The sequence below is a fragment of the Podarcis tiliguerta genome (assembly GCF_965153285.1).
Source record: "Podarcis tiliguerta genome assembly, chromosome: 2".
NCBI lineage: Eukaryota > Metazoa > Chordata > Lepidosauria > Squamata > Lacertidae > Podarcis > Podarcis tiliguerta.
Window position 1 is genome coordinate 88,569,694 of NC_139535.1, and position 10,210 is coordinate 88,579,903.

Below are 10,210 nucleotides of genomic sequence, written 5' to 3' on the forward strand. Positions count from 1 at the left end.
GAGTCCTGGATTGAGCCTTAACGATAAACTGTCTGGTTCAGTGTGATGCGACTTATCAGAGCTGCATTTAGCCACCTGAGGTTTGAGAAAAGTCGAGAAAAGGCAATTAAATAGTTCCCAATGCCCTCTTTGAAATTGCTAGCAAGTGGTAGCTTTCTTCACTGCTGACTGCACGATTTAATCGAAAGGGAATAAAACGATGAATGATGGGGAGCATTGGGAAAAGGGGCACCCACCTCTGGCTCCCTGGTTTGCACCTATAGATACGGTTAGGATTGATCTTCCAATTGGACTAGTTGTCTCCAGCATCCTTGTAGCTTGTGGATCTTGGGCATGGGATTGCCACTTTTCCTGATCGGCTGCTGTTCCTGTACTTTTAATGGCTACTTGACCTGCAGCCACTAGCACCTTATAAAATGAGATCCTCCACACTGTGTAAAACTTCACCTGCCAATTTCGGAACAATCTCGAGCTCTTTCAAAACACACAGCTCCAGATGCTGGTTGAAAAACTGGCAATGTTGGTCAGATGCATGCAATCATTCTTTCTGATGCCACCTCCCCAAAAGACCCCTTTCTCTGTAAGCACTTTTATGCACACCAAATGCAGAGGGTTTGTTGTTATTTTTATTCAACAGGCCCCAGCTTGACTTCAAGAAGCTGTTAAACCTTTGCAAAGGAAAGAAAAAGAGCTTAGCTGAGTTTCATTGTCTTTCTACTCATCACAGAACCATAGGTGATGGTTTGGGTTGGGACGATGCAGAGACAGCATAATAGTTACAAAGACAATGAGGGAATTTTGCCAGGAACAATTCTTCGAAGTTGTTCAGCACTGTGACAAAACAAATGGTATCTGTTGAAGCATTTGGGGTCTTGTACTTTTTGACTGTTCAAAGTACAACAGCTCTAATGCTGGCAAGTTATTCATCCCTTCTACACAGAAGTGGCAACACTCCTTTATTAGTATACGCAGCAAAGAGCAGGATTGCCCCACTTTTTGTGGTCAGAAGCTCTGCAGCAGCCGTGTCAAAGGAAGAAACCAAGAGGCTGAGATTTCCCCATAACTGCATCCCCACCACTGTTGAGATTCAGGAGCAGCCTCCAGTGGTCACATGACTGAATAAGAAGACTCTGAAGTTGAAGCCTACTGCCATTCGCCTTCTTCAGTGAGTGAGGCCAGGAATTACTGACAGGTCCTTAATGCCTTTCCTTACTCCATCCTTGGGCAAGCTGTGATCCTTCCTTAGGTTCACCCAAGTCTTTCTTGGCACTTTTCCAGACAATAGGCATTGTACGAGGTGTTACATTGCAGGAGATGGGACATTATTTGTTTGTGGTTCATACTGCCATGGACACAGAAAATGAATCTCCACTTGCTTGACTCTTTGCTTAATAATTGGTTATGGCCAATGTATTTTTTTATGCTGGTTATCCTGCGTTAGACAGAAGTTACTCAGCTCCATTGAAGGCAGGAAGTTGTTGTGCTTTCATACTATTTGCATGCCCTTGTCCATTTGCTGTTCAACTGATCGTTTTGGCTTCATCATCATGCCTTCTTCTCACTCATCCCTAGGTTTCTTGCAAACTGGGGTGGTTGCCTTTGCATACTTTGCAGTTACTGTCAATCTCTCACCAAGTATCGGAGGAAAGTTCACCTACACGGAAAGCCTCCATCACCTCCTCAGCTTGCCTAATGACAGTACCGGCCCCAATCAGTCCACCTGCCCACCATCCCTTGCAGCATTGTGAAGGAAAAGCTTTTTGTAGTCTCGTAGCTGCAGGACTAACAGAGTCCTCAGTGAACGGCAACCGTCACAGGCAACGAGTGTGGAGAAAAGTCCTCCAGAAACTGAGTCTGCTGGGTGGATTCTGGGGCAAGCTTCAGGCACACGCTGGCTTCTGTTGTGCTGTTGTTGTTGTTGTTGACCCGGAACTGCTCCTTGGCCGGACGAATGGCCACCATGAATTGGCGCTTGAAGGTTTCGCTCAGGGCAATGTAGAGGAAGGGATTGAGGCAACTGTTGGCATAGCCCAAGCTGATGGCAAAGTTGTAGGCATAGAAGAAGGCCACAGAAGGGGTGTCTATGCCAAGATGCACCAGCTGAAGGATGTAGAAGGGCGCCCAGCAAATGAAGAAGGCAGAGCAGATGGCAACTGCCATTCGGGTGACCTTCTTGGTACGTACCCGGAGGCTCCTCTGGGGCAAGGGCACCACAGTGGTAGCCATATGCTGGAGGATCTTAAAGTAGACCACGCAGATGATGAACAGTGGGATGGCAAAAGCGAGCATGAACTGGTAGATGGTGAACCAGTAAATATCAGTCTCCGGGTTGGGAAGCAAAAGGGCACAGCGGGCACTCCCATCCTCCAAAGGCATCAGCCCTGCGTACATCCACACTGGGATGATAGTCAGGAGAGAGAGGAGCCACACCAGGCCAATCACTAAGGCTGCCACACACGGCGTCCGGACGTAAGTGGACTTCAGAGGATAGACGGTGGCCAGGTAACGGTCCAAGGTCATGACTGTCAGGATGTTGGTGCTGGTGATCTGGCTGTTGGTGTCCAGAGCGGTGATGATGGTGCATAAAGGAGCTCCAAAGTACCAGGCCCCGTTGCCAAGGAGTTGGTGGATGAGGAAAGGCATGCCCAGCAGGAAAAGCAGGTCTACAATGGAGAGGTTGAAGATGAAGATGTCAGGCACTGTCTGTTTGCACCTCAGCTTCTTCTTCTTGATAATGGTGTAGATCACAATGAGGTTCCCGACGATGCCGAGGAAGCAAATGATGCCGAACAAACTCGGCATGATCACATTGGTGTAGGGAGTCGGCCTTTCCACCACTGCCAAAAACAAGCCAGAGAGAGAGAGAGAGAGAGAGAGAGAGAGAGAGAGAGAGAATAGTGAATGTCCTACCAGAGATTCACAGAAGACTGGTGTAAATTTATGGACTATTTGAAAAGTAATTGTGATGACCAGATTACGTTTGTAGGTTTGCAAGAAGTTTTGTGAGGTAAATTATTTGAATTATTGCAAAAATGGTTAAAGAGGTGGAATGTGAGTTAAGATAATTAAAGGCAATAGGAATTTAAGAAATGCAGAAGAAATGATAAAAATGGTGGATCATCAGAGGTGCTGATGGAAGTCCTAAAAGATTGTATAAGATGTGAAGTTCTGTGGAATGTATCATAATTGGTATGTTGAAATTAATAAAAATTATATATATAAAAAAAGAATAGTGAGTGTCCTTGCACTTTGTAGCCCTCTGAGGCTATATTTGTTTGGAGAGCCAGCCTTCAGTTTCCCAAAAGGAAGGGCCAATTTGTGAGCACCATACATTTAAGACCTAAGTTACACGTGTCAGAATGCAAGAGCAGACCCACTTCATCAGACTACAAGTTAATCTAGTCCGCCATTTTGTTTCCCACCACCATATACTGCTTGGGAAGTCCGCAAGCAGGATGTGAGGGCAATAGTCTCTTCACATTGTTGTCCCCCATGTCACATGATGTGAAGCTAGCTTATTAACTCCACGTGACTTCTAAAAATATTGCTGCTCAGTATCTGCCCTGTCAAGGACGGCAGGGCTTTGGCACCTAATGTTTCCAAATCGCCTCAGCTCCATTCATGACTCAGGCGGCCGGATGCAAAGGAGGAAGCACTCCTATAGCATTACTAGTTGTGAAGAGGCAATTGCAATGAGTGCAGTTGACGATCTCTTCCCTCCCTCTCCTCCACCAAATCTGTCATGAAAACACAGCTCTACACAGCTATGGAAGGAGCAGGAACACAGGGAACTCTCTGACACCAAGTCAGACCATTGGTGTATCTTGCTCAATGTTGTCTACTCTAAACTGATGGGCAGCAGCTCTCCAGGATTTCAGACAAGGGTCCCTCCCAGCCATACCTAGAGATGTCAGGGAATGGACCTGGGACCTCCGATGCTCTACCAGTGGGCTACAACTCTGCCATCCTTTCCATATGATCTGGTCATTCACTGAAAATGGAAGCTGTGGTGAGCACCGATGGGATAGGGAATGGACAGTGATGGGGAACCTGCTGCCTTCCAGGTGTTGCTGGACTACAACTCCCATCATCCCAAACCATTGGCCAGTATGATGTAGTGGTCAGAGTGTTGTACTGGGACCTGGGAGATCAGGGTTGGAATCCCCACTCACGCATGAAGCCAGTCACTTCCTCTCAGCCTAACCTACCTCACATGATTTTTGTGGGGATTAAATGAGGGTGGGTGAGCCATTATACCACTTTGAGCTCCTTCGAGAAGAAGGTGAGTTATAGATGCAACAATAAGAAGATAAGATAAGAAGATAAGATAAGATGATGATAAGATAAGATAAGATAAGATAAGATAAGATAAGATAAGATAAGATAAGATGACAAGACAAGACAAGACAAGACAAGACAAGACAAGACAAGACAAGACAAGACAGACAAGACAAGATGATAAGATTGGCCATGGTTGCTGATGGAAGCTGGAGATCCAACAATATCAGGAGAGTCACAGGTTCCCCATCCCTGGCATAGAAGAATATGCTCAAGCAGCAAATTTTATGCAAATAGCTGTTGTCAAGGGAGCAGAATCTAGCCTGCAATGGGTATAATGGTGCTTTGATGACTTCCCTGCCAGGGACTTTGCCAGGAACCTCATTGTGTGGACCTTTCCTTCTTTAGATACCACACAACATGGAATTTACAGGTGCAGTCTTTCTCTTCCTAAACATTTCATAGAAAGTGGTTGCCCACTTTTCCACCCTAACAGGGCCCCTGTGTTTTTAACAGTTTCATGATAAACAGAAATTTGATTAGGTTAAGCTTTCCCCAGCATGGAGATGCAGCGATGGGGAAAGCATTGCCTTGCTGATTTTCTTTCAGTCGCACCCGTTGTCAAAGTCGCAGAAGCTGGAGAGAGAGAGAGAGAGGAAGTTGGCAATTCTAATAGACCTGCCTTGTGTCAAAGCAGGAAAACCTGAGCGTTTGCTAAAGATTAAGACACTCTGCAAAAGAAAGAAAAAAAGGGGGGAGGAGAGCTCTGTGTTTTATCACTTCTTGGTTTTAAGACGAAGGGGACCAGACAGAGTGTATCTGAGTGATGGACAGGTATTAATTTTTGAATGGATATTTCAAGCTATCCAGATGTTTATATGATGAGTCATCCATCCAAAATGAATCAGTACACCCCCACTTCCCCTTGTAGGCATTTCCCTCCCTTGTCAAATTCAAGGCATAAACAAAAGACAAACATTGGCACAGTTCATTTCTAGGAGGCTTAATTGCCTTCTCAGACTTAATGGGGCCTCATTTCAGTTGTGCGTGAACTGCAGTCACTCTTTCCCAGCTAGTTATTAATCCAAGGGAAGTGCCCCAGGGCTCATTACTGCAGTTTGATGGTATGATTAACTCTCCAGTCATACCCAACACTGTTTCCTAGCTTTCTTATTGCCTGAAGTCAGGAGGGATTAATTCACAGCCACCTTTTTGTACTCGACCCACCCATATTCAATCACCTTCTCACCTACTGGGTGACAGCATAGTTCTGTGGCTCCCCTACTTCGTTTTCCATGAATACCAGAGATTATTGGGAACAGTTCATCAGCTGGAAACCTGAACAACTTCAGGAACACAGCACAAACTGTGCAATATTTGGTCCCAGTCTGGAAGCCCTCGAAATGGAGACGAAGGAAGCAGAGAGATGTTCAAACCTCAGCTGTTCATTTAAGATCTTTCTGCCTGAAGAGCCTGGATTTGCAAAGCAGGTCTAGCTGGAGATATTTTGCAGAGATTGAGCAGCAAATACTTTCCTCCTTCCCCAGTTCAAGGCACTCAGTGCTCAAGGCCAGACAAGTTCTTGAGGTTTTCTTTTCTAAGCATTGTGCGAGCTTTGTGAAATAGACATTCTTATACCCATCCTCGCCAAAAAAGAAGAAGACTGTCTGGGGGCCACCTGTCTAAAATTACACAATAGGAATTCATGCTCCAAGAACTCCTTGAACCTCCTTGACCTGCTCATTGGAATAGGCGCTTCTGTAAGGCAGCCTTATCTTGCTTCCAGTGCAATAAATGAAAAGAAACCCCAAAATGTGAGATGCAGTTCGTAGAATCATACATGTGCAACTTCTCCTGAGAAAACCTGGATCAACTGAAATTCACTCTTCTACAATGAGTCAATACATTACAGAGCTTTGGATGTGAGAAATCTGTTTTAAGATGAATGAGAGACATTATACCTCTGAATCCTGGTTTGCATGGAACAGCAGAAGAGGGCTGTTGCCCTCATGTCATCTTGTGGGTTTTCCAGAGGCCCCTGGTTTCAACAAGTGCTAATTTTCTGAACGTGAAGCACTTCTTGAAGGCAAAGGAGCCCTTCCAGGGAACAAGCTACCAAACTTCTGCACTGCTCATGTGTGACAGCTTGATGCAAAAGACACAGAGAGTGTCTTGGGTTTTGCACCCGTGACTCTCGTCAGATGACACAAGGCAAGGTACATAGTCACTGTAGCTAGTCACCTCATCTTCCCACAGTGCCATCTGGCGTGCAGAGAGAGTGTTTAGCCCAAAGGCTGGTGGAGCTGGGCACAGAGTCAAGCGACAGCAGAGGAAACAGCAGCCGCATGGTGTAAGAAAATATAGAAACCATACAAAGGAGAAACGGACCTCTGGCATCAGTTTCACGGATAACGTTTCCACTGTTTACCAGGTCTTGGAAGGAACAGTGCATTGTTATTTGTTTGGGTATAAATCTGCTTTGGTAGAGATCATATTCTGGGGAGGTTTTCCTTAACGTGTTTAACACAGTTTACGCATGAATTAAAATATATAGCATTTGAAAAGAAATGTTGTGGTTAAGGTGCTTCTCCGAGTAGCAGTGGAGGCATTAGGACAAGGGGGGCACTGTCCCACCAAGATCAGTGTGTCTTCAGCCAGACCCCACCTGCCTGCCTTAGGACAACCAGGCTAGGGAGTGGCCCCAGCTTTCAGCCTCGTCCTCCTTAGTCTCAGTGTTGCCTTGGTAGGACTCAAGAGGGAGATGAATATGGACAGAAGTGGAATCATTTGGCTCTGCCTATCACTGGTTCTGGCTCCATCTCCTGTTGACCTCCCTTCCTTCTGCCCCACCAGTCCTGAGGACCACCATCCTCCACTGGTGTGTCTGTATATGAAGCTTGACCAGTACCATAGCTTGGGTGGCCAGGGCGTGTGTGTGTGGCCCTGGGCACAGAATCTTGGGGGGCATGAACCAAGTGCCCCATGCATGCACCCAGTGCATGAGTCCCCTGTGTGAGCAAAGAGGGTGTTCTTTACCCTCTGCACCCCACTCCCACCCACCACCCCATGCATGGGATGAGGCACACTTGGGGGTCAGAGGTCCTTGTGGATGACAGCACTACACCCCTAAGTTCGGTCATTCTTCTACCACACTCAGTCACTTCCATTGATGGGGCAGGGACGTCTTTACTCCAATCAGTGAGAAGCTGCTTTGCGAAACCGGGCATCAGACTAGCATCTTATAACGAAGTCCAGGTTACATGTGCATTTTGGATTAGAAACCCAGTGCTGGAAATGCAATGAGTACACAGCAACCAGGAGTGTGAACAGAGCCTAAGATTTCTTTCTTTTTCCTCAAGTGCCAGCCCTAATTTTTAATTGAATTCAACATGGCATACATGGTTTCTCTTCCAACTCCAAGGTTGGCCTAAGGCATTTTGCTGCCTGTGAAGGAAAGATTCCCACTTTTGCCAACACTCTACCCCAAGTCAAGCGGATTGGCCATTGAATTTTACTTCAACTATGGCAGCAAGACAGTATCAGCTTCAGTATCTGAATACCAGCAGGCTTGCTTATGCAGTCCAGGTGGTACCCTGGTCTAAGGTGTGTGCACACCACTGCTAATCTCTTCTCCTGCCAAATCCACACACACCATTTTACCCTGTTATTGCTATCAAGTACCATACATAATCTGTAGCATGAAGCTAAGGATGTTTACTCAGAAGTCAAGTGAAAGTAGGATTTAACATCCAATCTTAAGCCAGCTCAGAAGTTAGTATGGTGGTTTCAATGGGACTTGTTTCCTGGTGAATACAACCTTACCCCCTAGTAAATATATGTCAGATTGCGACCTTTTGCACTCAGCTTACCTACCTTTAAATCAGACACAATATTCAACACCCCCCCCCCCACTACAGATAAGATAAGTCACTTGGTGCCTTGTCAGCAGCAGGAGTAGAAAACTGCATTGGTTTTTAAAACATCATAAACATCTTAAAGCATTATTGAGATTAATATGTGTGAGTCATTCAATTCCTAAACCACTCGTTTTTAAAAAAACATTTTAAAAATTCATTTTAATGTGAGCTCCTCCGCAAAGTGAAAGGGCTTATGGGTTTGCTGTTTTGTTGCAGATAGTTTATGCACATATCTGGATCAGTCAGTATGCTTGAGATTTCTTTTGTGAGCAGTAAATGAATGGTCTGTGCTGTACAGTCAAAACAAATTACTTTCAATTGAATGACCTCAGAAGCATTACCTGCTGCATCTTAAAAGAGCCTATTGAAAGCAAGCCGGTAAATGGATTAGGAACCTTTATTATTAGGCTGAAAATCTTGTTAATTTTTTCTTAATATGAAGCATAGAGGATGGCGTCTACAGCGGAAAGGTTTGGGGGTTGTTTGAAGGGAGTAATCCAGGACATGAATGCTTTTCATTAAGACTGTTTCCTGTTAGTCTGCAAGGAGCTGTTATTGCTCTCCATGTGTTCAGCAGAGACACAAACCCTCGGAAGCCGTAAAAAGAGGTGGCACCCCATGCTCCCCTCCCAATTTATTCCATTCACACCTGGGGTAGCCTATGTGGTGCCCTCCACATGTTGTTGGATTAAGCATCCCTTCGGCCCCAGCCTATGCTGCCCAGCCATTTCCCATTAATTTAGAGAAGGGAATGTTGCCAACATCAGGGGCAGCTAACCTCTGCCACCCCCCAGATGTTGCTAAAGTACAACTCTCCTCGGTATGGCCAGTAGTGATGGGAGTTGTGGTCCAACCACATCTGGATGATCTCCATCCCCCACCCTCCGTTGAGGGGCAAATACTGCGCCCTCGGGAACAAAGAGACCAAGAAGCACACCGAGGGAGTTGTCCGCCGCCTATGGTGCTGAAGCGAAGCCATTTCCCCAACCTGTTGCACTTTCTAAAGTATTGTAGGGGTGAAGCGAGGCAGGAGTGGGCGGCTCAGGCAGCGCAGACATCATTCCTAAAAGTGAGGCTCTAAACCCCACGATCCATTCTGTAAGGCAAGCTTTGATAGTGACTCGCTTCCATTTTTATTTATCTGTTTTGCCTTGGGAGGGGGAGGGAGCGCGCACCCATCATCACCAAGCCACTAAATGGGAAAGAACAGGAGAGCAGCGAGATGCTGGATTTGGACAAGTTTTGAACAGGCAAGACAACCAATTTGGTTTTTGCTACCTGTCCCTGCAACAAGAAGGGGGAAAAACCTTTCTCAAGAAAAGTTATCCAGATTGAAACCTCCACCATCCTTGACTTACTTGATCTGTTCCTGGCGGGGAAGTCAGAAGAATTCATTGGGAAGGAGGCTCCGGAGCAGTTCTCTACGGCCATTTCTTCCCCCAAGAGGACAACCCAACACCTGCCCGCCTCGCTGATGGGCTTTGCTGGTGTTTTTTCAAGCCTCCAACATCGCCCTCTGACCACTTTGAGCCACCTGGGCGTCTGGCCACTTCCTTCTGCAGAGCGAGCTCGCTTTTGGGGGGCGAAATAACTTGGGAGAAGTTGGGGGAGGGTGGAAATCGACGAGCCGATCTTCCGATCGCACAGGAATCTGCGGGCGACTTGTCTGGATGCTTGCAGAGCCGGAGACGGTCTGCGCGCCTGCCGATCGGAGCGGAGCCTGCGTTTTAAGAAGTCAAGCCGGAGCCTGCGTTTAGGAGGCGGGCGCACGTGTGTGCGTGTGTATGTTGGGGGCGGCATCTAGCTGCCTCCGCAAAGGCTGAATCGCAGGCTGCAGCCGGCAGGGAAGAAGCCAGATTGGTGCGCGCGCGCGCGCGCGCGCGCACACACACACACACACACACACAGAGAGAGAGAGAGAGAGAGAGAGAGAGAGAGAGGATCCTTAAGCGCTTTCCAAGGTACCCGGTCTAGCGATGCTGCCTCCCTCCATCTGATGACTGACATCAACTGAC

General features: G+C 46.8%; 1 protein-coding gene across 1 annotated transcript; it reads right to left on the reverse strand.

Annotated features, from left to right (window-relative positions):
• Positions 1-613: 613 nt before the first annotated feature.
• On the reverse strand, positions 614-9,976 carry LOC310672550 (melanin-concentrating hormone receptor 1-like). Its single transcript, XM_083429937.1, has 2 exons — positions 9,554-9,976; positions 614-2,837 (listed from the first exon to the last, which is right to left on the reverse strand). The coding sequence occupies exons 1-2, from the start codon at positions 9,624-9,626 to the stop codon at positions 1,795-1,797; spliced, it is 1,116 nt and encodes a 371-aa protein (XP_083286063.1). The 5' UTR covers positions 9,627-9,976; the 3' UTR covers positions 614-1,794.
• Positions 9,977-10,210: the final 234 nt, after the last annotated feature.